Source organism: Terrapene carolina, unplaced genomic scaffold (genome assembly GCF_002925995.2).
Source record: "Terrapene carolina triunguis isolate 2854851 unplaced genomic scaffold, T_m_triunguis-2.0 Scaffold89, whole genome shotgun sequence".
Taxonomy (NCBI): domain Eukaryota; kingdom Metazoa; phylum Chordata; order Testudines; family Emydidae; genus Terrapene; species Terrapene triunguis.
In genome coordinates, this window is record NW_020664440.1 from 22,538,788 (window position 1) to 22,565,794 (window position 27,007).

Sequence of the window (27,007 nt, forward strand, 5' to 3'; positions counted from 1 at the left end):
TCTGGTGTCTGAAAATCAACTCTTGAATTACAGTAACTCCCATTTAAAGATTAGCAACCGTATACTTTGCACTAACATTTAGTGAACACAACCAAGGACAGGGGTTCACACCATTTTGCACTGGCCTTTGCTCAGTCCCAACAATAAGGATACAGCACAGTCTCAGACAGTAACCGAATACAGTAGGCAACAGAAGTGTTCTCAGGCGCTCAGCGTTTAAGATATTTTTATTTCTTTGCGTGTTACATTTACGTTAGTGATTACGAAAATACAGCTCCCTTTTGACATTCAGACATTTTGACAGGGAAAATAGATTTGTTTCTAACGGGGCTATTTGTTAGCCTTGAATGCTCCAACGCTGATTTCATGATCCACTCACCCTCTTTGGGCTGCAGGTCCATCACAAGATCCCTTCCTGGGCTTCACACTCACATCGCACTTGGGGCCCAAGCCCTCACCACACAGACTTCAGGTTTTGCTCATTCATCTGCTAATAAGCAGTTGCCTAAGTATTTCCAGTTTCATTTCTAAGCATCTACACAAAACACTGCAAAACTCCAGCAAAGGAGAGCAATCACTTATGCAGTGCCTGTGCATAGCAATAGATATTACAGACCCATGTTAGCTTGTGACCACGTCCGTAACATATAAATAAGAAACAGATTAATCCACTTTGTTAGAGACCTAGAGAAAATATAGCGGGTTCTCCACACTTGTGCATATTCACAAGCAGAGCTACTGGACACCAGGCTCAAGCAACCTTCAGGCCACTGGCACATGGAGAGGAGGTACAGCTAGGCAGAACCAATCGCTACTAAGCTCAAGGCATGAAATCCACAGGCTTTAAGAACAGAGCACCCCATGCCCCTAGCTACAAATACACACCTCTGTGTGACGCACCAGAGGCTGGGAAGACACTAGGAGACAAGCTGCAGGTTTCAGTTAGCAGGACACACCTTAGCACTGTGTCTAGGCCAGAGGCCTCTGAAAAGAATAACGTTGCTTGGACAACTGTTACTACTCTGCCGGCACAGTGTGAGAGAATCTCTGATTTAATTATCACTATGTAAAGCAGACTGGAAAAAGCAGCTGCTGGACCAGGCTGTTAGGATCCCAGTTGGTGGGTTGTAACCCAGAGAGCAAGCCAGGGGTCAGGAGGAAGCGAAAGGCTCACCAGACACAGTAGTGGAGATGCAGTTAGCAATCCCATTTGCCAGGACTGCAGCATATTTGCACTAGCAGCAGAAAACAAAACAGATGTTACAAAAGCTTCTTCCAAACACTGGCCTACTCCACTTGGTAACTGCAGGGAGAGATGTGTATGGGATAAGGGATACTCTACGGCAAAGGCTTTTTACTTCGGGACCTCAGAACAACTAAACATCCAAAGCTATCCAGCATCCAGGTTGGTAAGTCCCTCACAAGCTCTGTGTCCCCTCCTGTTAACAATACCCACACAGCTGATGAATGACTTCCTGTCCCAGTCAGAGCATGACACTAGTGCCAATCGTCCTCTTCCATTCAGGGTAACAACTCTCATAAAGGGCCAGACCTCAGGAGTGCCCTTAAAATGCTTTCTGCTGGGGTGTTCTATTGCTGACACTTCTACAGGGCCTGTCTGAACCCTAGGCCTCACCCGGAGGAATAATAAGTATAAGCAGGACTGGAAGGGGATGGGGAGAAGTGTCAACAGGAGACATTTTTGTTCCAAGTGGCTCTCTCAGTCCAATCTGATGGTCAGTTAGCTGGTTCCTGGAGACATTTCTGGGAACTCCTTATACATTTCCCAGATGATCATTTTGTCCATCTGGCACTGCTGCCCCTCCTCTTCCTCAGCCAAAATGCGCTGCAAGGTACCTTGCAGGTCAGAGAGACGGTGCTGATGCTGCAGGTAGGGTGTGGAACGCATGATCGCATGCATTAGAGACAGATACTCCATCCTCAGCTGCAGTGGGGGGAGACAGAGCACAATGCAATATTTAAATGAGATAAACAAGTGTTCCAGCTTCCAAAAAGCATTAACACTGGAACAGCTGCTGCGGTGTTACCATCAGGAGTGAGATTCCATTGTAAGCACCTGCTTTTCTGTGGGACTCATTAGTATCTATGGAATCTTGATGCTTTTCCCAGAGCAACTTACAACAGTTACATCAACAGATCCCACTCATCTACTTTTAGGGAGGGGCTAAAGCAAGGAACTCCCTGTCCCTTGGGAGTCCCCAAGAAGGAAGGGACAGCAGCCAGTTACCCCAGGTGGGGGAGTGAACCCACCAACTGAAACGTAGAGAAATGATTCTCATAGGTAAGCTCTTCCTATATCTTTCTGTGAATGGATAGAGGCTGGATGGGGCAAATTTTCATGCCTTTCCCCATTCACACCTGATCCCGGCTCCCTGATCACTGTAGTGGTCCCAAGGGTTGAAACGCCTGATCTGACAGCAATGCGGGGGCTCTGTGAGGGACAGAGAATTGGCAACAACTCCCTAAAAGGAGCCTTCAGTCAAGTACCTGGACTGTGTCATTCCTCCAGCTGCTACAAGGGCAGACTGGGCTTGCCTCACTCTCTGGTCCTGTTGCTGAGGCGTGCCGGCTGGCCTAGAGTTGCCGAGTTAGCAATGGGCTGTGGAACTCCAAGGAGTCCCTGTGTGTTGCTTGGCCTAAGGCCAGCTCTGCCAAGCAGGCAGAGGACAGGAAAGAAAAGGGATCCAGAAATCACTGATTACTCTATTCCAGAGCACCCATTACTCATCTGGGCTATTCTGCTTCACTGCTAAAACCCGCCTCCTCTCCTCCCCTCCCCACCACGGCTTGGGTAGCAAGAGGCCTTCTCTTCCATTGCACTGGAAAACTCCCTTCCTTCCCAGATCCCAGCCCCAGTCCCTCTGGCTCAGCACCTTATCTCCAGGGGAGAGATCGGCAATCTGCCGCACCGTTATGTCAATCATCACCATCATGTCTGTGTGATAGAAGATGTTTGCGGTATCCTTGCTGGCAAAGATGTCCTGAAGGAACTTCAGCACCGAATGCGGCGGCTGAGGCTGGTGCTTGAAGATACAAACCGGATCGTCTGGGGGCCAAGCCGGAGAAGGGATGAAGGCAGGTTGTCATAGAAAAAAAGGCTGTGTTAAAATCTATAGTCAACATTTGTTCAAGTTCTCTAGCCACCTTCTTTGGATTGAATCTCTGCACCAGGACAGAGCCAGGACTTGAGTGCCATGTGCCTTGCTGAGGATGTTTTCCCTGACCTAAGACAGCTACTCCAAAGCACTAGTTCAGGCACTACACCATGCCCGGTAGCTGTGAATGCTGGGAGAGCACCGGCAAGCACAGTGCCTAATTCCGGGCTGCATAATTGGGATGACAACTCTGCAGGGCACTGAGCTGAGACCAAACTCATATCTTAGTCTAAGTATTAATCGTTATTTGTGTTTCACCAACACATCACAGACTCCTGAGGTCTGGCCCTTTCATGGTGAAAGCTCATTACTTCAGCACCACCCAGCACCCCTCTGAACTTGCTGGCCTCCCTGAGCAGCTACACTCATTTTCTTCTCCCTGGTTTATTAATTTTGGTGCAAAACTCCCTCACCAGCTCCCCAGTCCAGCCGAGCTTGTATCTGAAATGAGCTTTCACCATGGAGACCAGCCTAATAACCTACTCAGAAGCAAGGAAATAATAAACGCCTCCAGGTTTAAATAGGCCAACAGCATCTCCACTCTCTTCAGAGCAAAATATTCACACACATCCCAGAGAGGCTTCTGAACACTGGCCCCTCTCCTCTGCCTGGAGTCTCCCCAAAAGATTATTGCTACCAAAGGGTCTCAACTCCTGCTGTTTTTTTGCAGCCGCTCAGGGTGAGGTGGTAGCATTAGGTGATGGGGCAGTGAAAGAGTTAAGTAAAGGCTTTGGAAGGAAGTCAGGTGGACAGCATGGAGGCTGTATGCAGTATGACTGATGTTGTCCAAAGACCATGATTTACAACCCTGAAAAGAACTGAAGCCAGAGAAAAGAACTACAAGTATCACAGACACAGGATGGGTTATTTAACAGCATGTCAACAAAATAAAGCTAATACCAGTGCTCCAGAAGGTATTAAAAAGCACAATGCAGTGGCAGATAAACAGGTAGAAATACTTGACATTGTGCTGACTGGGAGCTGAGCTTTATGGGTTTCTAATGATCTGCTTTACAAATACAGTGGATTTAACACTATACTGGAGCTGGCGAATCAGGTGGGTGATTTGAAAAGGAAAATGTACCTGTAAGCAATGTTCTTTGAGGACAGCATTCCCTCTAGACCCACCACCTGGGGCACCTGCTCCCCAGCATGGGCAATCAGGGGAGTGATTCAGAGCTCGACAGACAAGAAAGGCAGGCAGATCACAGAATGCCATCTCAGGAGGGGCATGAAGACAAGGGAAAAACTGGCTTCCATTCTCCAGAGGAGATAACGCTGCTGTGCCGCAAGTAGGCTCAGCAGAGGTCAACTGTTACAGTTTTCTAATTGTGAAGAATTTTTACTGATTCTTATTTTTAAGATTTTTTCCCTATTTTAAACTATATTTATTTCGGTGGTTGTGGGGGGTAGGGCTGGGGTTAGGGCAGTGCTGACAGCTGGGCTGCAGGGGGCTCCCTGTGTGGCTGAGAGGCTCAAGACACCAGGGTACAAGGTGCAGGGGAGGCTGTGGTCATCCTGGCTCAGCAGAGGGCTCCCCGCATGGCCACAGGGCTGGTGACACCCAATCCCTGCAGACACAAGGTGTGGGGAAGGCTGGGGTTCTGGACCAGTGGAGCAGGGACTCCCAGCCAGGACTGCAAGGAGAAGATTGAGCCCTTGGCTCCCGGGGAGGCAATCCCACTGCTGAATAGTTCCTGCTGGGGAATGCTCCTGCACTCCTGGCTGGTAATGAGTGAGTGGGGCTGGGGACAGCTGATCTCTGCAGCACGCCCACTTGTAACCAATTGATTCTTTTAGTCGATTTCAGCGTTGGCTGAAATAGACTCTTACCTACAGTTCTCGATTAAAACCGAATCCTACCAAGCCTAGCCTAGCCATTCCCACAAAAGGCTGCACTAATCTCAGCTCATGGGGATCGGCTTGCAAGAGAACATGAGTCCACCTGCCGTTATTAGTTACTTAGCAGATGTCATCAGCAGGGCTTTATTTCAGACAGTTTCTTCCTCAGGAATGCAGCCCTGTCCACCTCACACTGAGACTTGTATGAGAGCAGCAAATCTTAGTGAAGCCGTGAGCTCATCTGCCAGCCGCCCCCTCTAACTCTCTGACCTCTCAATGATATCAGCCTCATCTCTCTAGCTCTGTGTTGCCATTAACCTTTCCCACCTGCTGGGAATGTAATAAAGTTGCAGAGACACTCACCTCCCCTGTTCAGTAGCAACAGCACCTTTTCTGTGAAGGTCTTGACGTTGGAGTGCTTGCTCACCGTAGTCATGATCACATTGTGTTCTGGAACTAAGAGATGAAACAGGCTCACTAGCAATGACAGATCTCTTTGCAACACATTTCAGGTTGGCTTAAGTGAGCGGCAAAGGAAAAGAAACAAAATTCTAAGCCTGTCGTCATGCCACTGACATGGGAATCTTTGGGGTGTCACAACCATTGTTGTGCTTAGAATGAGAACGTCAGAGGGTTGGACAGAAAATCTCTTCCAAATTTAATGCATAAACACTGGAATTTCACTTTCTATTTGCGCCTGGTGAGCTCCCATCCAGGGGATCAGAGCAGCCTTTGGAATACTCTGCAAGGCTTTATGCTCTGAAACATCACTTCCATTCTGTTTTAGATCCAACACTTGAAGCCAGAGGACCCACCCACCCCACTATAGTATCTCCTTCACTTTGTCAGGTCAGCAATACCTTGGTGGCCCGTCACCTTTTCAGACCTCAAAAGTAAATAAGGGCTGGGCATGTACTTGTATAACACTCCCCGAAGGAAAACCCAGGTGCTGATGAAGCACACCACACTAATGACTTCAAAGCCTCAGCATGGTGCAAGAGGGGTTCTGCGAGGCAGAAAGTGTCATCTTTTGTATGAGATGACAAACAGATTAGAGGAAGATCTAAATTTTTGCAAGAATAGATGGGTTAATCCTAGCGTCCTGGCCAAATCCTTACTTGAGTTATATTGCCTCCCTAAGGTTTCGTTTGAATACAAATTTATTCATCTCCTCCTGCTCTGAACTGTTGGGTGGAACATTGCCAAAGTGTTTCTGTGGTGGGGATAGGGATTCCGGTCTATATTGTTTAATTTGTAAAGTACTTCAGGATCCTTCAGGTTGAAAGGAGTTAATCTATTAACAGATCCTAAGAAAGCTTTAACTACCTCTGCATTAGTGAAGTGCTAATATTCTGATAGATTCTGAAGGCTTGGGAATAAAAATTCAACCTACTAATAAGGAGCCTGAACATCATTTAGCAAGTTCTTGGAATACGAGAACACGTCACTCTGCTCTCAGCTTCTCGCTACACCCCAGGTGGGCAATAATCCCCCAGAAACGCACCACCCGTCAAGTGTTATTGCCTAATTACAGAAGCCAGCAAACGCGCTGGGTAACAGTAAGAAAGGATAATGAATGAAAGCAACCGAGAGAGCATACTTAATCAGTGTCTGTGCGATAAACTTTCATATGAAATTAGAAACAAAATCACAACTACCTGAATGTTAACGAAAGGGAATACAAAATAATGGGTGAGCTATTGGACATGTTCTTGCTGCTTCAGCCTTCCCTCGCCATGAAACCAAGGATAAAGGCATTGTACAGAACAGCAGCAAGGAAACAACAAGACAATTACAACATAGCAACAGGAGATCTTGCATATTCAGGATTAACAAGCAGAATCCAAGCCTAGGCCCTAATATTACACTTCCATCTTCTAAATGATTACGGACTCCAAAACTCTTGCAAACAGCAGCAGCTGGGAGAGGTTAAGCTTCTTTCCACAAGACTAGATCTTTTGCCTATTAGTAAGGAGCTCAACATGGTAGGCATGAGGAGGGATCAAGAAATCCAGGAGAAAGTGATGCCTAGCAGAATATGTTTATGAGACTGACCCTAATGCATCTACGTTTAATGAGATTCAGGAGGCACAGCCAGGGATAAGTAGCAGCTCTGCCAATCACCTGAAGGAGAGAGAAGATTAGTAGTTGTGCAATTATATTGATACGTGCCCACTAAAGTAGTTAGATGTTCCTGTGAAGTTAACCCACGCAAGTGCACGGCACGATATAAAACCCCAACAAAATAACTGACTGAAAGAGTGGAGGGAACCATGTGGGCCCGGATGGCTTGGCCTGCCCCAAGGGTTTAATTGGTTTTGACAAGCTGTCATTCACTTAGAATGGTATTTTCACCTGGAATCCCAGGTGGGGTTGTATTTGCCGACTCAGTCCTGGCCAGAGAATGGAGGAGTCAGGGACAGACACACACACAGACACACACACACACACCTACCTCTCTCTCTCTCCCCCCCGCCCCCTTCTTAGTGGGTGATTAAAATCACCCTCTGCCCCCAAAGGCATTCTCTCTCTAGGTCCTTGCTCAGTGCCTACAATGGAAGGCTTGGAGGACTAGAAGAGGAAATAAAGAAGAGAAGGGAGCTTGGCAAGTTAGCACAGTGCAGCCTGGAGGTCAAGAAACTTTCCCTCCTGTAGATCACCGGAATCCTGTGAAAGGGAGGAAAAGTAGTGTCACTGACCTGGAATGTGGAGATTAAAGGCCAGAAGGACATTAACAAACAGGTCAGGCAGTTGCTCTGTGGTATCTGAGGGCAGCCCCTCTTCAATCACATCCAACAAGAACTGGACAAACTGTGAGTTGAGGTGCTCTGTACATGAGGAGAAAAGGGCTTTCAGTATCTGGTGCTGATCAAACATGCTACCTTCCCTGATGCAAGACATCGCCTGCTTCTTTTACACTTGTGAGCATAAATCAGCTGCAATTTCAGCCACCCAGGAGGTAACGCCCAGGTTACTAGATGGCCAGCTGTGGGGTCTTTGTGGTAGGAGATGTGAATGGCTCAGAAAAAAAACTATGCACATTTCACAGCAGTGCTAGGAGCAGGGCACCCGATGAGCAGTTTTGCTGAGTAAATGCATTCCCAAATTTCTATTCTAGCTACTGTCCCAGCAGCAAACCAACCAACGAACATAAGCATTATGGGCAAGAAGAGATTTATATTCTTGCCCAGTAGTTTAGTCTATTTAAAATTAATCCAAATCATTAGTAGTAATTCATTTTAGCCTAGCTATTAGGAAAGTGCTGCAGCCCATGCAAACAAGGCCACCTGCAGGAAATAATCACCAGGTTATACTAGGAGAGATTCATTCTGTGCTCCCCATTTCACTGGCTTCAGAGATTGTTCATCTTTATCATGGAGTCTAGTGAACTGGCTAAGGAGACTCCTACACAAACCTCTCCAACAGCAGCTACGTCTCTCAGGGATGTGGAGAATCCCTCCTGTTATTCTAGTGTATGTCTACACTGAAGCGCTGCCGCAGCTGTGCCACTGGAGTGTTTCAAGGGCAGACAAGCCCTTAGGCTTCTTGGCAATGTTGGGACAACGACTCTCCTAGGTTGTGCTGGTGCAAAATTGGGAGAGGGAATAGAGAAGGTGTAGGGGGCACCTTTTTCTCTCCTCCCATGCATGCGGCAGGGAGAATCCCCCTCTAGCACTCTGGAGAGCTCTTGGCCACCAGGAACCTCCCCAAGATGTCTAGGCAGTAGATTTCCCTCTCCACTATGCACTCAGTTCTTACCATAGTGGTGATATGGCAGCGGCTCTCCCATGGAGAATATCATAGCCAGCACCAGTGCAGAGTAGCACATCTTTTGATGGTCTGCAAGATAAAACCATAGATCCAGCCATTAATACTCCCAAGTGTCTGCCCTCTGGTTTGAGGTGATAAGTAAGTTAATACATATAGGAAGGTAGGCAACTACCCTCTCCCTTTTAAAGAGGAATCTCAGCTGTGAGGCTTAGAAAAGACCTCCAGCCAATTAATGATGGCAAGGCAGAGGGGCATTTCAGGACAGCTGGCATGCTGCAATACAAACAAACACCTGTATCTAACATTACATGTATTTGACTGTATCCCTCTCTCTACACTCTTCACATATTATTAGTCATATTCCAGTGTACGCTCTTTGGGACCAGGACCATGTCTTCCTATGTGTTTGAGAACACCCAGCACAACAAGCCTTGATCCTAATGGGGGCCTGTGAGCACTGCAATGATAAATACATTAATGTAACAGCACAGTGAGGTAGCACAGGATAGACTCAGGAAATCTAGATTCAGTTGCCATATTTAATTTCCCAACACCCATTCTTAAAAGAAGAAAACAAAACCCACAACAAAAAAAAATTGGAGATATCCTATCTCCTAGAACTGGAAGGGACCTTGAAAGGTCATCGAGTCTAGCCCCCTGCCTTCACTAGCAGGACCAAGTACTAATTTTGCCCCAGATCCCTAAGTGGCCCCCTCAAGGATTGAACTCACAACCCTGGGTTTAGCAGGCCAATGCTCAAACCACTGAGCTATCCCTCCCCCCAAACAAGCAGCATTTGAGAGGATTTTTTGTTCCCTGCAGCTCTGCCAATGCACCTCACACTTGATTTACACCATTCCCTATTAGGATAATCCTGTACTTTCACTCACAAGCACACACCTAGCTCTGCCAAGGCACCTCTCTTCTGACGTATACTGTGCCTGCTAGTCTAATCTTGGACTTCTTGTGAATATGAGGTCCAGTACCAATCACATGTTAACCACTAACACAGATGGCATCTCAACATCTGAACCTGCAAGAAAGAGCAGTTACAGACAAAAAGTTCATGAAAGGTGGCCAGGGTTAAAAAGAGGAAACCCATTTTCATCTGTGACCCGAGGCAGGGTTTGAATGCACGTCTGTAGAGAAGACAGGCCAGTTCCGTAACTAATGTCAGAATCCAGACCCTCTCATGTTTTTTACCCAGAGTTTGGAAAATACAGTGTGTGTGTGTGTGTGTGTGTGGGGGGGGGGGGGGGGGGGGGGGACAGGGGAGTTTGATGGGCTGAAGTTTCCTTTGATACATATTATTTTTATAGAAACTGCACAATTCATCCAGCTTTGGAGGACACACTCCTGAACTACATCAACACAACAGCTAAAGTGCTCCAGTGGAAAGGGAAGAGGCAAAAGAAGCAGGGTGGGAATGAACATGGCAGACATATGTTTTCAATCAATTTGGGGATCATAATGAATGTTCTTGGTTTTTCCTTCTTTCTTAAGAGGCTCCTAATAAACATGACAGGTGAATAATTAAAATCTCCTCTGTGCCGTCCCTGGACACCTCTAACAATTTATGTAATAACTGAAATCAGAAAAGCACCCATCCTTCTAGCCATCTTTAAATACTTCCTGCTTCAATGGTTAATATGTCATAGCTAGGTTTCTTTGCTACTGTGTCTGCATTCTTCCATTTTCAATGGATCAGCTCTGGCTAAGTTTATTTAAAGTCACCTGAGACTGCGGCACACAATGCTCAAGACTCCAGGTGTGCATTCTGCTGGCTTTCCAGGATACACTTGTCTCATGCATCAATCTGTCCCACAACCTGCTAGTCTAGTACAATTTGCACTGGCAGTAGCTATACGTGAATGCTCCACAGAATCACAACCACTGCCTTTCCTGAATCTTAATTAGCTGGTGTGCTTCAGTGAAGAACCATACAACAGTGCATATGTCACAATGAAATACAGTATATATCACCTCAATTCCATCTGGAAGATTTTAGGAAGTGGAGCATTAATGTTTGTGCTGTGCTTTGGAAGTGCAGAGTGCTAGATAAAGGCTAAATACTATGTTCAGTTACATCTACCTGATAGTGATTGGGTCACTTATACATCTGATATAAATAAAACCTAGGTGTTTCTTTTCTTTCCCCCCCCTCCCTTGAACAGAAAGGTTTTTTTTATGCCTTGAAAATGTAGATTTGATAAAAGTTTTTCCGTCCAACATATATTTCCATAATGATGCCATATTTACTACAAGAGGCACTCACCCAATCCCCCATCCTGCCAGATCTAAATATACCATCTGCGAAGGGTCTTGTGCCATACAGAGTTTGTTCTTGCATGTACAGACTACAATTCTATCACTGTGGTATCTTACTGCTACGGAATTGACTGAAACCTGGTGATCATTATTGAGTGCAGTAGCTGTATCATGAGAAGAAGGTGCCAAAGAACCATATACAGTCTAATGCTCCTGAAAAGAAATCTATACTAATGGTCTCTTACACACAGACTGAGGGAATCCAGTTGAAGTGTGGAGTCAAACACACACCATCACACATAAGCTGCTTGTCCAGAACTCTTCAGATTGTAAACTCCCTGGGCAGAGATGGTGTCTAGGTCAATGACGCTTAACCAAAAATATTACAGCATTATTAAGATTAAAAGATTACTGGATAGAGGTCTATAGATTGAATGGCTGAGAAGGTAAACCGGGCACTCCTAGTTAGTCTCATAATACAAAAATGAGGGACACTCAATGACATTTTGAAAAACAAAATTCAGAATGAATCTGTGAAACTCTCTTCTACAAGGTATAACTGAGGCCACAGCTTAGTTTAATTTTAAAAAAAGAACTGGACATTTGTATGGATAATGGGAATGTGCAATTAGAGGGGATGCGTAAGGAGAATATGGGGCAGGGAGGGGTCAAGTGACTCCCCAGATGGGCCAGCGGGGAGTAGGGAGGGAGAGGCTCTCTGTCTTTCTCTCCCTGTGCCTCTCCCCTGGCATGGTCGGCTGCTCTCCCTGTCCCTGGCAGCTGGGCGGGGAGCAGGATGGAGCCACTTCTGCCTTAAAGAGCCTGGCTGGGAGGCTCGCTCTCACATACACACGCACTCACCTCCCAGCCAGGCTCTTTCAGGCAGAAGCAGCTCCATTCCACTTCCCACCCAACTGCCAGGGACAGGGACAGCAGCTGAACGTGTGGGGGGAGAAGGGGAAGGGAGAAAGAGGAGATGCAGGGAGAGAAGGACAGAGCTCCCCCCCCCACAGGGAACGTGGGACAGGGAGAGTGCTGTGGCCCTGGGCTGGGCACAGGGCGGGAAGAGTCACTGGTCAGAGGAGACATGTGGGGTGGCCACGTGTCCTTCCCTTTAGCTGGTACTCACACAATATGGGAAGGCACCAGTCGCCGATCCTCATTACCTGGAGTTGGGAAGAAATTTCCTGTCATAACTGTCCAGGTGTAATTGTCTTACATCCTCCTCTGAAGCACCTGGTGGGGGCCATTGTCAGAGTCAGTATGCTGGACTCTTCCTGTGTTCCTACTAAGGCTCTGGTTTGTGCTTGAGCTTTAAAGGCAATACTGGAACATGAATAAACGCTGACTTGAGAGCAGTGTAATCACTCAATACGGAAGCAAGTACATGGTTTATTATCAGTATATTGAATGATAGGCTGATGTTTTGGGGCATTCCAACCTTCCCTAGCCCCATTCAAGATGCTGGACACTCACTGTATCCTCTACAATGCCAGCCCTGTGTTGAAGAACTGAGGCAATAATCAATCATGACTTTTTTTTTTTAGGATCATAACAATGGCCAGATGGGGAAAAAAAAGCATTAATACAATTCTTTTGAAAGAATACAAGACTGTAATTCAGCTGAGGGACTCTATTGACATCAGATGGCACGCACACAGCTCAAGTGGTTACCAGGGGCAGTAAGGCATGCTAGTGAATTCCTGCCACAGATTTCTCAAACTCGCTGTGGTATTCTGCAAGAGAGCCCTTTGCTGAAACATATTTTCTGAAGCTTCTTGAAGGTCTTCATAAACCCCACCCTACCCCACCTCAAAATGCAGCAATAGAAAAGCTGGGTAGGGGAGGATCAGTGCTCAATTTGTAATGAAAGAGGTGCCAGGGCTCAAGCAATTTTTTTTTTTAAACTTTCATAACTGACACAGAAGTGCCGGGGCTATGAACTGCTAAAGGTGCCAGGGCTCAGCCCTGGCACAAATTAAGCACTGGCGAGGATTGTCTCCAATGCTCAAATGAAAAGATTTGATAGTAGAGTTGTGTGTATATTGAACTGCAACACGGAATGGTCGTGATTACAGAGGAGATTATCCGTCTGTTTTCCTTAGAATTGTTCTGGTTAATTCTGCCTCACTGTGTCTTCTTATAAACCCTTCTAACAACACATTGAGAGATCTGCAAGCCAGCAGCATCACAGGAAAATGACTGTCCAGGAGCAATAAAAACAAAGCATCTGTCAGAAGACCTGGACAGCAGCCAACGTGCTTGCATCAACCCCAGGGTAAGGCTTTTTCATCAAAGGCATCCGGGATCCTTGCAGAGAGCTTGAGCCTCAAGTGTTCCTCTGTAACTAGTCAGGGAGGATCCTGTGGAACTCCTGCAGCCAGCTTTACAATCCCCAGTTGCTTGAGGGTTGGCATGGATTGCTCTGGCCCCTACCAGCCACAAAAGGGATTAGATACTCTACAATATATCAGACAATGGAGGAGCTGCTATTCTCAAATTCCTAGGGCCAAAATAAGCTTAAGTCACTTCCCGATTCAAGGTCATTTCATTCACGGTACTGTTTGCAGTTAGTTCTCTGTGACAGGAATCTCAGTGCTTAGCTCCAAAATGGTATGTGGATACTGGTAAAGCCTTACAAAGCTATCTTTGGGTGACAGGAAACAAAACACCCTGCAGGTTGGTCAGGGGCAAGAATACAGGCCCATATTATCACTTCTCACCACTCGCTTTCTCTGTGGCTGGAGCCCTCCTGCTTTATGATGAGCTGCTGTTTAAATAAACTTTCCATTGAAGTGAATGGAACATCAGCACACACAGGGTTTTTTGGCAGCCCAGGCAACACACACGTGATGAGGTGCACCTGGCATGCATAACAAGGCAACACAGGATCCAGACCCGACTTTGTAAAGCTACCCCAGCTAAAAGCAGTCTCTGCTTCCTGCCACCTAAGCCAGGGAACACCTCCTTTAGGCAGAATGGGAGCCTTTCCTGATGGGTTTCTCTGATGCCTAAACACTACAGTACTGCATGGATCAAAAGGCTTATACTGGTAGAATGCAGCTGCAGTTTAAAGACATCAGGTGAAGGTGAGGGAGGGAGGGAGGGGATACTGAGAATGAGTCTCAGAGTCCAAGTCTACTGACTCGGGCTTGCGGAGCTCACACTATGCCACTAAAAACAGCAGTGTAGGCGTTGGGGATGAAGTTGCAGCTCTGAAGCCCACCCCTGTTCCCTGAACTTCAGAGCCTGAGCTCCAGCTGGAGCTACAACATCTACAGTGCTGATGTTTTCAGCACCATCGCGCGAGTCTGAGGCTGCAGTCCCTGACTCTGGGACTCAGTGACACAGGGTTTTAAAACACAGTGTAGACATATCCTGGGAAGTTGCAGGGCAGGAGTCCAACAGGAGAAAATGAAAATGTTTCAGTCCCCGCCCCACCTGTATCCACCACAGTGGTGCGTTCTAGTTGTCCAATAGTGAAGACAGATTATGCTGTAGGGAAGCCAGATTCTACCAGAAGAGCTATAGGATGACCCCATTCCACAAAGAAAGCTGGGTACATGTCAAACAGGATTACGATGCTCCACTCACATGGAGCTCAGCAAGGATACGCACAAGTCAGCTACTATCGGAGCTTGACGCTTCCATTCTAAGGGAACCAGACTGGATGGCAGCACTGGGAGCCACACAGCCCCTGGGAACAGTGACCCCTCTGGCCAGTTAATGAGCAATGCCGAGGGGCTCCAAAGGAAGGGATGGCCAGTCTACCTTAACTGCACAGATGAAGGGCAGAGAGAGGCTGAATGCTGCAGCACTGCCCTACCACTGAGTATAGCACGAAAACATCCGCCTGGAGACAAACTTTATGAATTAGTGATGGATGCAAGAGAAAGTTTATTTTTAGATGGCAGCAAACCAGGAGTAACCTTGAACTGGAGGCAAGCATCCTGCTACAGCAAACAATCAGAGCTGCAGCTCCAAGCCTTTCCAAGTCAGACAGAAAGAAATGCAATGTGTCATACTCATTGTTAAGGCTACATTTTAGTCATGGGTATTTTTAGTAAAAGTCATGGACAGGTCACAGACGGTAAACAAAAATTCACGGGCCCGTGATCTGTCCATGACTTTTACTAAAAATACCTATCGTGACTAAAACTTGGGCGAGGGGGAGACAGTCCGGGGGCGCCACGGGTGCTGGGGGAGGGGTCGAGGTGACCTGGGACACCCTCTGGTGCTGGAGGAGAAAGGGGCTGGGCCATGGCGCGTGGCCTGGGACTCCCGCTGGTACTGGGGGGGGGGGGGGGGAGAAGAGGCTGTAGCACGGACCCCCGTGCTACTGATGGAGGGAGGGCCAGGCTGCGGCGCATGGCCCAGGACCCCTGCTGGTACTGGGGACACGGTTGGCGTGGCTCCCTACCCAGCTCCGTGTCCCTGCAGCTCCTGGGCCAGCACCAGCTGCTGCAGAAGTCACAGAAAGTCACAGAATCCATGACTTCAGTGAGAAACTCGTAGCCTTACTCATTGTGTATGGCTGATAAGCCAATGTAATTTAAAGAGAAAGTCTATATGGTATAAGCATAATGAACTAAGCCCTTGCTGCATTAACCCAATATGCACTGTGCTGCTCTAAGCTTAAAGCATTTTTCAATCACTCCCCTTTTGAAATGCATAATGTCAGAGTCTAAGCACAGAGGAGTGCAGAGGGCACCGCATTAGGCTCAACCCTAATTTCCCAAGGCCAGAAGGAAGCATTGTGATCATCTTAGTCTGAACTCCTCTATAACACAGGCCAGAGAACTTCACCAAAATAATTCCTAGACCAGATCTTTTAGAAAAACACCCAGTCTGAATTTGTCTAGCTTCAACTTCCTGCCACTGGACCATTCAGCCACATCCGTCCTTTCCATTACACAGACTGCTTGGCTGGTATGGGCAGGCTGTGAGTTAGAGACACAGTAAATTCCATGACCTTTGTGATGTTGCTTCCCATAACGCTTTCTAGAAATACGCTTATGAGTGTAAATACGACATAGCTGGAATATGTTTTATGTTAATATGCCATGTAACGTATCTTTGCAAAAGTTATGATCTACTGAGTGTGTTCATCCTATTTGTATGAATGCATCATTCTTGTATCTGAAACTAGGAATATAAAATCCAGCTCTGAGGTCCTATTGTAGTTATGCAAAGTGTGGGCCATGAATGGTGGTTTGGAATCTCGATGGCTCCCATTAACCAGGACAATTGGTTGTAAATGGCTCTGTTTACTTGTAAGTCTTCCTGTATACGTGTGTGCTGGCAAGTGGATAACGAAGTCTTACAGTGACATGTGATCATGTCACCTGAACTGGAATTCATCTTTAACCTGGTGCTTTTCCATTTAGAAGGAGGGGTGGGAACCCAGAGAGGGACAAAGGATTCCCGCCTTGTGCCAAAGATATATAAGGGGGTGGAACAGAACAAAAAGGGGGCTGCAGTCATGAGAAATCCCCTAGCTACCACCTGAACTGGAACAAGGACTGTACCAGCGGAAAGGATTGGGCCAAGACTAGAAGGAGGCTTCTTGGAACATCTCTGAGGGTAAGATTTACCTGCATTTAGCTGTATTAGTCTTAGACTTGCGTGTTTTATTTTATTTTGTTTGGTAATTTACTTTGTTCTGTTATTACTTGGAACCACTTAAATCCTACTTTTTATACTTAATAAAATCACTTTTTACTTATTAATTAACCCAGAGTATGTATTAATACCTGGAGGGAGGGGCAAACAGCTGTGCATCTCTCTCTATCAGTGTTATAGAGGGCGAACAATTTATGAGTTTACCCTGTATAAGCTGTTATCCTTCAGTTGGGAACAAAGACCATCACATCCATTTCCCTGGAACTAAGTAAATTCCACGCAGGCTGCCTCAGAGAGATGGGGTTGTGATGGGTTGGATCGGATCACAGAAACCCCTTTGGGTTCTGTCAGACAGCATCTTTCTTACTGCCTGGCCCACAGCGGAGCTCAGGAGACCCAGATTAGAGAAGGCTCCCTCGCTGTGGAGGGCAAGTTACTAACAGAAGCCCCTAAACAATTGTCTTTTTGCCTCGAGTCCCAGTCACCTGGCCTGTTTTCATGGGTACTGCTCCTTCTCCAAGTTCAGGCAGAGGAGGGACTATGATCAGATAAGTCATCTCTCATCCACATTCCAAAAAGTTAGTGGTTTGGCTGAGACAAGGTGAGTGAGGACCAACTTCTATGGTCTAGTTGTCAGGCTCCATTGTATTTTCATGGCAGTTCCATTCACTTGCTGACAGTTCCTGATAGCCCAGTTACCAATCCCAGACATGGCTACATGACACACACCTAACCCTCTGATTGCCTATTCCCTGCTTCCAGAGAATCTCTCTAGACAGACTTTAACCCTTTGAGACCAGGTAACAACCAGCACAAGATTAAACTGAGTCACAAAAAATAACATTTCCTAAGAATAATGCATAAGCCTTCTATGTTCTCCACATCCTCCACTGAAGACAGGCTGATCCAATAGTGGTCTCAGAAAAGAAAAGGAAGATCAGAGATAGCTTTTTGGCTTGCTAAGGCAAAGGATAGTGGAATAGCAACCTGAGATCTGAGTGTTGGAAAGCAGAGAAGGCTGTTTACCATTTAAGGTACTGACTGGCATTGCTACTGCTTCTCATTACAAAATGTCATGGCTTTTCAGAGTTAATTGCTCTTCCTCCTTAGTCCCAGAGAATCCGGAGATAGCAAAATTACCGAAGGCTACCGTAAGAAAATTAACCACTTCACTGATACTCCAAGCTCTGGTAACTGGCACTCTGGTCTCCTACTCCTGTCATTAGTGTTGAATCTCTGTGCTTGGCCCCTGGCAACTATCCAATTCCCACTCATTTGTGTGCACTCTAGCCTACACTTAAACTCCATAAGGTCTGGCAAGAGTGGCCTGCCATCCAAGGGATGGGAAGTAGTAGTATAGCTGAGATCTTAACTGGGCGTAGTACCATTTCTAGTGTCCATCACCAGAGTATCCAGCTGCTGATCAGGTCAATTAGATCTGCTTAAACTGGCAGGTGCTTGAAGAGTCTGGGAACCACATGGATGGAACTTTTAAAAAACATTTTAAAGTAAACCAATCTTCAAGCCAACCCCACGCCCCGAGCCCCAGAACTCTGGTTACAAAGAGAAGAGAAATACGTGAAGGGAAAATGGCATAACAGTAAAGGCAGCACAACCTATTACAGATGGGACCTGTTCAGCACAGACAAACTATTCTGTTTAAGCAGTATTAGCAGCTGGTTAAGTGCTGAGTTGCCCTTAATTCATTATTTAAATCCTATGGAGGCAGAGGTTTGAAAATCTGTCTTTTGGATCAGACCAGAGTCTATTTTTGACCTGTATTTACTACAACCTCTTAACGCTCCCTCCTGCATTATAGAAACCTAGCTAAACGGAGCTTTTCCACCAAAACCAACAGGAATAGACAGGGCAGATTTCTGCAGAGAATATGTACATCAATACATCCATCTGGGAAGGCAGAATCCTTGGCAGCGGTGTAGTTCTAGTGCATGCAGAGTGAGACTACGCTGTATAGTGCATTCAGGAGTGAGGGTGAGAAATAAGTAACCCTTCTGTCCCTGGTTTTAACTGCACACCATTCCCTAGTTCAGCTGTCAGTCCACTGCTCCACACCACAGAGCTAGACAAGTCTAAGCTGCAGACAGACTTTGGAAGCGGCCTGATCCTCTTCCTTCCAGGGAAAGAGGGGGCTCCATTTCATTTGCATAAGGATAAGGACAGACATTCCCGTTATTCCCTCCCAGCTCAGAGGGGTTTTTAGAGTTACATCTGAAGCAAAGGAGGACACAGTCCATTGCTCCATTTCCACACAGCTTTAATTAATGCTTTCCTTCTCTGGGTTGCATCTGACAGTTCACACAGGGGAGAGGCAGGCAGACTGTGACAGTGTCCTCACGCCCTGCACTGAGGGTTGCACTGAGCACGGGCATCGTGTAACACAAGGCAAAAGAGAACCACGCTCAGCTTGGAAAAGTGAACAAGCTCTCAGGGGAGTTTCCAGCTGTAAGGTTTTTTCTAAGAGGCAGCAGCAGCAGCCTAGAGGGGCTTGTTAAACAGTTTTCTTTGTGTTTGAGATGGAAGCACCACCCATTCTCTCAATTAAACTGTACATATTGACACATTAGCTTCACATGTCTCCCACCCCCAGTTCCTCCCGCCAGCCCCTGGTAAGGAGGGGTTGTTTTCAGCTGTCTAGTTTCAGATAGTAGATGAGAAAGTCAGCAGAATAAACCAGCTTTAATTTATTAGGAGCGCACCTGGAAGAGTATTGAATCCAGTGCCTTTGGAACAACCTATAGTGAGAGCCCTACACACCAGAGCCAGCCCATTCCTGTCATTGCAGGATGCTTTCATTTGCAACCAGTTCTCAGATATGCTCAGGCTATATGAGGGATCCGAATTCAGCTGACTTCAGAGGGAGGGAGAGTGAGTATGTGTGTTCCCAGGCCAATGGTGCTGATGACCCCAGGGAGGCAGGTTTGCTGTTAATCTTAATGAAGCGTCAGCTTCTGTATCTGTCCTTTACCTGGGACCCAGGCACACAGCATGCATCCAGAACGTGCTCTGCATGGCCTCACTCATACACCACCTCCCGTAGGCTACCTGCACACACTCCTCTGAGGGACAGGTTCAAGGTTTAAGGGATAAATTAAAGAAAGGAAGAGTTATACTTAGTAAAGTGAACTGTCATACTGGTGAGATGTGTTGGGTCACATCACCCCAGGGAAGGAGTAGAACCTCCACTGCTTGCATTGAAAACTTGACTGGACAAGTGGCTAGGAAGTATAGCGTCAGGAACAATCCTGCATTGACTCCTAGTGTTGGTGGAACGATAGATGGGATTTATCCCCATCTTCAGCTTCTCGGAGTCTCGCATGTTTAAACCCCTGGCAGAGTAGCTCCTGACCCTAATGAAGGACCAACGGAAGGAGAGAAGACCTATGAATCTATGACAGGAGCTATGCCTACACACTCTGCACTAACTGGAAGCCTCAGTATCACCATCCATTCCAAGCACATTGGTGACACTAATGAGCAACAAGACTAATCGCAAGGAGGGTTATTCCATTTTAGCCAGGACATCTCTCCAGTCGTCAGCAAGGGATGCACACTTAGCAATGGGGTGAAAAGGGTGGTGTACAGAGACAAAGCCTGCCTGAAAGAGGCCAGATTTCTTCCTCAAGGATCTGCATGCATCTTCCATTATCACCATGAAACAAACAGAAAGCTGAAAGACTCAAAGCAACACTTGGCAGAAATAAAGAATAAGCTGAAATGATATTAATTTATGGCACTTCCTGCATAACTGTATATTCAACAGCAAGAATGTGGGGTGCTATAATATATAAAATATTTATTTATTTAGCCCTAAATCAAAGGATTAAAACCAAAGCTAGGTTTTATAAGGTTTAATTAATTTTATACTTATTTTAAAATAAGCGTACATGTCTCCCCTAGAATGCTTAGGGCACACTGAACTGGAAGCTCAGGATGGGCCAGAATTCCAAAATGTAAATTCCCCAACAGCACGTAACCTTTCTCATGGAAAGCCATGCCCCTAGGGAGTCACATCTAGGAGCAGTCCATAACTACGGCTCACCTTGCGTATGAGTCTGCATGTCACGAGCCAGCTCCATTGGCAGGACGGAGTTAACGAGAGTGGAGATAATAGCAGCGTCCAAGTTGCACATTGCTCCAAAGCACTTCAGCAGCAGCAGCCGCAGTGGCACTCGGTGTTCCTAGAAAGAAAGGAATCCTTCCAATTAGACAAAATCACAACTGAGTACTCAGTTCAAGACTGAAGCCAAGCAGGGAGCTTGCAAGTCCACACTTACTGTGACAGTGCAGGTGAGTGAGCAGAAGCGCTAGGCAGCCCAACGTTTCAACCCATTATCAGATATGGCACAGATCTTTCCAGTGTACAAGTTGATCTAGCCCCAATACCAGCTTTTAAAAACTGTACAGATTTTTTTTAAAACTCATCTTTGTGCTGGAATCAGCTACTAATGCCTGTACTATCGATGCTAACAAAAGATACAGGGCAGCAATAGCTCACACCTGAAATACCGTGCACCTCATCCGCAGTTTGACTGTTGTGACGAGACAGATGAAGAGAGCCTAGGGTGTAAGATCCTATTTTGGCCCCACCAAAACCAGATCTGATTCAATCTGAATGCCTGTGCCTCTTACAGGGATGCAGAGCTTTCATGACCCCGGTAAGGAGGGGGCCGATACAGTGCTCCTAGAAGACCTATAGCTTGCAACCCCGCCCCCCTTTACTTCGGGAATAATCATAGTGAAGTGCTGAGTGTGGAACTGAAAAGGAATTTTAGCACCTCAAGATCTATCAGGATCTATTGAAATCTAAACCAATTTTGCAGCATCTCTGATAATTAATGAAAAGGACCTTGAAGGGCTGCTATAAAGTTGTCAGGTTTCATGCTGAGAGAATGGGTTTTTAATCAGAAGGCTTTGAGTGCACAAAGCAGAAATTCCCATCATCAAGTCTCTTTTCAAGGCAGTGGTTCTGCTTGATCCTGAAGCCCACCCTCTCCCTGAGCCCTGAGGCTAAGCTTCACCTGATATCACTCCAAACACCAGCCGACAAAGTGGTCAGAGAGATCAAAAGAAACCCAGAAGAACAGAGAGGAATCCTGTAACTGTACCACTTTCCATATGGTCATTCGTCCTGTGAAATCACGTTCACAGAGCACACCATGGAGAGCAAGAATGCACTGGGAAAGCCAGCAGCCTGGGCTGTGTACTCCTGACTGGGCTTCCCAGTTCTCTCAAACATGTTGCAGCCTCTTCCATAGCCAAGCTCTGGGTTTATACAGAGCAATGTTTTATTAAAAGCTGACTGCACTGTTTGCTGTGCTGTGGCTGGGGACTAAGGAAGAATCTTCTATCCATGTCTAAGTGCTACCGCAGTGAGCCTTAGGAAGGGAATGGGGCAGAGAAATATTTCTATAGGCACGGAAGGCAAACTCCCCACTTCTTCCTCTGAACATCAATTTCCTTCCTCAGTCCCAGGGCGGCTCCTCACAACCCACTTTCCTAATCAGAGCTGTTTACTGATGTAGAGCCATGCATCAATTAAGAGAGGAGAAGCCACAGCCTGTCGGCTTTCCCAAGGCATTCTCAGAAATCCTTCCTCTAGACTATAGTAGAGCTGCTGCTTCTGTTCCTTTGTGGCGCTAAAAAGAAAGCGGCAACCTTTACCTTTCCGACTGCTTACAGGTACAGTACTAGATACTGCTCCTGAAACTAGACTCAAGTCCTACCTCCTCATCGTCCACGTAAGCTCTGCACAACCCACAAGTATAATACATAGTTACCTAAGTGTGCAAGAAGGATTTTCTGAAACTCAGTCTAGTTCAGGGAGCAAACTGTCCAAACAGGGAAAAGTTTTACATACATTCATGCTTGTTAACCCTTCTCCTTTGGGTCTACAGGGAAACCTCCAATAGAAGATAGGAAGAATGCAACACCTCTTACCATCTGATAATATGCCACAAGGGACAGGACTGATTCAAACTCATTCTTTTTGCACATTTTCTTGCAAACGTCAGGATCTGCATCTGTCTGGAAACACAATCGAACAAGTGAGATTGTTGGCATACTGGAGAAGCCAAAGGGTCTCTATCTGGAACACAGAGAGGCCCCAAGTCAGGCTGGATAAAGAACTGTTCCCATCCCACCAGCTCCTCCATCCCCAGGACTTCAGTCTCCACGGCCCAACCACCCTACAAAGAAATTAGGAGGGAAGCACAAGGACTGTGCCTGAGGAAACAGCTGCCCTAGAGATTCCGTATCAAAGTGAACTCCTGGAACTGCCTTAGTGCCGTGCAGAGTCTCTCCCTGCGTGTCTTACATGCTGAAAGCATCTGAAAAAGGTGAATCAAGATGGGTTTTGAAAATACTGTTTGTGTTGCAGTTGCACCCAGAAGCCCCAGTCAGCGCTGGGCTTGTTATGTGAGACACACGCACACGATGCTTGCAATCTATAATCTATAAACATTTTGGTTACGCTTGCATGGTCTTCCTCAAACTTGGCAGATCTCACCCTGCAGAGTTAGTGGGGGGAGAGGGAGGAGAAACAGAAGAAGCTGGATTAAGCCCATCTGATGAGCTGTATGTTTTAGGGCTGGTCTTCACTTAAAAATTAGATCAACCTAGCTACGTTGCTCAGGGCTGTGAAAATCTTCATGCCCTAAGTGCTGACCTAGCCCCCACTGTGGATGCAGCTAGGGGTCGACAGAAGAATTCTTCTGTCAACCTAGCTACTGTCTCTTGGAGAGATGGATTGATGGCATCAACAGAAAAACCCCTTCTGTTGACATAGCAAGCATCTACACTAAGGCACAGCTGTAGCTCCAGAGCTGTGCTGCTTTATCGTCCGCAGAGTAGATGTGCCCTTGGAGAAGCAGCTGAAGCTCATGTGTTCAGAAGGAATTAAGAGTTAGGACCTTCTACACTGGCCTTCACAGAGTGTTGGAAACAGTGTTTTTAAACAGTCCCAGTAACACTTTTCACAGTTTAAAGACCAGCATGGGCAGGACCAGGCAGTGTTAGCACGTTGTTAGGGCTTAGGCTAGAACACTGATACTGTTTGACCTGTGCATGCTGGCCAGCCAAACCATGAAACAAGTTTCCAGTGGAACAGTGTTCAACTGAGCTTGCAGTGTGTCTGGGGAGGAGGTTTTTGGTGGCTATTTATTTACTTTTTAAAGACGAGTGAATAAAGAACTTAGCACTGTAAAACATGGATGGATGATAATTTTGCAAGGTGGATTTAACCATGGTTCCTAAGCACGACAGACCCCAGGCAGACAGAGCCTTATTCAAAAGCTTGCAACTTAAGTCCCAGGCTGCATTACAGTATATGTACACATACATATGGCAGGGCTTGTTTAACACCCGTTATTAATAAATGGCAACATAATCCCTTGAACAGCTGTCTGATGATTTCACTAAGGGCTTGTCTACAGGGTGAATTAGAGTGGCGCAAGCCAGGATGTGACTCTGCAATGCCCCAGCTTGCTCCACCGTAACTCACTGTGTGGACACTGCTATAGAGCAGCAAAAGTCCCACAGTGCACCTCAGCATACTGTGCTTTCAAGTCACACTCCAGGACTCTTACTGCACTGGAGCAGTGACCAAACAACGAGTTACTCTGCAGCAAGCTGGTGCACGGTCGAGTCTCGCCTGGCTTGCCAAACACTAACTCCCCACACGGACAAGCCCCAAGGAAAGAATATTGAGAGAGGAAATCTACAAGGGGATCTCAGCTTCACTAAACCTACTTAAGAAAGCAACCCACCAAGATACGGAGCAGCTCTTCCAAATAGCAGCAGATGACATTTTCATCCTCATAGAGTGCCCAGCTGCGCTGCTGGGCATCATCTTTGTGCCTGGCCAGATCTGCAAAGATCACCTCAAGCCGCTGCTCATCATGGCAGATCTGCCCTGAAGGCAGCCCAGAACTCAGATTCTGCAAGAAGACAGAAAAGAAATACCAGTAATAGGGGTCCCGATAGTTAGCAGTTTTTTGGAGAGTAATTGTTTCCATGGGTATCCTTTACCTCAGTCCTGAGAGGTCACTTCATTCAAATAATAACTGGCAGCAGGTGGACAGTGAGTTTAACACACACCCACACACCCAACTCTGCTACTTCAGCTTCCAAACACTGTTTTCTGGTTCTCTCCCCCTTCCATTCTTGCAAAGATAATGAAGTTACTGAATCAGTGAAAGGAAGCTCCAGGACTGGTGCAGAGTCAGAAATCATCTTTACATCTCCAAAACCTTGACCACAATGCTGAAGAGGCAGTTTTTTTTTCAGAGGGTATGAAAATCATGCTTAGTTCTCATCAGAGGTTCCAGTGCAGAAACATAAGGCTGGACACCAGAGCAGCTGGTTGTCTCAGTTGGATCAATGAGAAGTCTAACATCTGATCAGCTCCAGAAAACATTCCTACAGCCATGGGAATTTATACCTGGGGTTGCATGGACCACATAAGTATAATTTAGTTCATAAAAATCCTTCCCTCGCTGTTAACAGGAAATGGGAGTGCCACGGGGCTGCAAAAGAGCATGTTTTGTCAATGATTTGGAAGAACACTGCTGAGTGGAGAGGTTTATCTATTTTCCATCAGAGGAAAAATAATCTACAACTAGCTTCTACAGTAACTCCTCGCGTAACGTTGTAGTTATGTTCCTGAAAAATGCGACTTTAAGTGAAATGATGTTAAGCGAATCCAATTTCCCCATAAGAATTAATGTAAATGGGGGGGGAGGGGGGAGGTTAGGTTCCAGGGAAATTTTTTTCACCTGACAAAAGACTAATATATACACACACACACACACATATACATACACACAGTATAAGTTTTAAACAAACAATTTAATACTGTACACAGCAATGATGATTGTGAAGCTTGGTTGAGGTGGTGAAGTTAGAGGGTGGGATATTTCCTGGCAGATGCCTTACTGCTAAATGATCAACTAGTACTTGGCTGAGCCCTCAAGGATGAACACATTGTTGTTAATGTAGCCTCACACTCTACAAGGCAGCACAAATGGAGGGAGGGGAGACAGCATGGCAGACAGAGACACACACCGTGTGTGTGTGTGTGTGTGTGTGTGTGTGTGTGTGTGAGAGAGTGTGTGTGTGAGAGAGAGAATATGAGTGAGAGAGATGCGCACTGCCCCTTTAAGTACGCTGACCCCACTCTAAATACATTGCCTTTTTAAGTAGATCAGCAAGTTGAGACAGCAGCTGCTGCCAATAGGCTCCCTCCATCCTGAGCCCTGTCGTGTCCCCCCTGCTCTATGGAGATGGGTTAAGGGGGACACCTTGACATTAACCCCCCTCTTCACTCCCCCCCCCACAGCAAGCAGGAGGCTCCCGGGAGCAGCTCCAAGGCAGAGGGCAGGAGCAGCACATGGCAGTGGGAGGAGAGACACAGCTGAACTGCCAGCAATTGATAGCCTGCTGGGCGGCTGCCGCATAGGGAACTTAGGGGAGCAGGGAGCTGATAGGGGGTCTGCCGGTCCACTCTGGTTCCAAGCTCCCACCAACTAGCTCCAACGGGCTGCTCTTTCTGCAAGCAGTGGACATAGCAGGCAGCTGCCAAACAACGTTATAAGGGAGCATTGCACAACTTTAAATGAGCATGTTCTCTGATTGATCAGCAATGCAACAACGAAACAACGTTAACCAGGATAACTAAGTGAAGCGTTACTGTACTTGTTTTGACCACCACAATCTGTCAATTTCAAAATAGTTAAGGGAAAAAAACCAACAAGCCACCACACTGGTGGCACCACCCTAAAGTGTCAGCTTACTTTCCATTTTCACTTTCCTAACATACGGCAGAGTAATACTACTACTTGCCTTCCCATCTGAGCAGCTCAACACATTTTACAAATAATAGTTTAACTTCACAACACCCACTTGGGTTGCATTATTCTCAGTGTACAAATCTAACGCCATAACAATAAGACCACCTTCCTCCTAGATGCAGGTACCAAGCACATGAGATGTCTAAGCACATGGGTGGGCACCCTCTGAACTGAACAGGATAAATGCAGACTGCCAGGCCAAGAACAGTAAGAGAAACTGCTCTGGCACTGGATGTGTACCATACGACAGCCTGGATTACTGGAGCCAGGTCAATCATCAGAGTGGATACTTCTACAAGACACAGTTTTGTCCCACAAAACTGAAAGTTCAGCCAGCAGCTCTTTGGATGTGATCCCAGCAATACAGTCCATTTTTCTCACACTCAGAACTGGCAGATTTTCATTTCACCTGCCAGTTGTGTCAATAATTAATAACAGATTAGTTCATATTAGTACAGCACT

General features: G+C 46.5%; 1 protein-coding gene across 4 annotated transcripts in view; it reads right to left on the reverse strand.

Moving 5' to 3' along the window:
* Positions 1-209: 209 nt before the first annotated feature.
* Positions 210-27,007, reverse strand: part of NCKIPSD (NCK interacting protein with SH3 domain) — a 94,165-nt gene continuing 67,367 nt past the window's right edge. For 3 of the 4 annotated variants that reach the window (XM_026650392.2, XM_026650395.1, XM_024220869.1), the window contains 8 exons: positions 24,464-24,634; positions 22,638-22,724; positions 20,740-20,878; positions 8,778-8,858; positions 7,718-7,846; positions 5,382-5,474; positions 2,895-3,067; positions 210-1,945 (listed from right to left, as the gene is read on the reverse strand). In XM_026650392.2, the coding sequence (XP_026506177.1) occupies positions 1,742-1,945; positions 2,895-3,067; positions 5,382-5,474; positions 7,718-7,846; positions 8,778-8,858; positions 20,740-20,878; positions 22,638-22,724; positions 24,464-24,634 (1,077 nt within the window). In that variant the 3' untranslated portion in view covers positions 210-1,741. The remainder of the gene's footprint in view (positions 1,946-2,894; positions 3,068-5,381; positions 5,475-7,717; positions 7,847-8,777; positions 8,859-20,739; positions 20,879-22,637; positions 22,725-24,463; positions 24,635-27,007) is intronic. The other variant, XM_026650393.2, reaches the window with a different exon arrangement.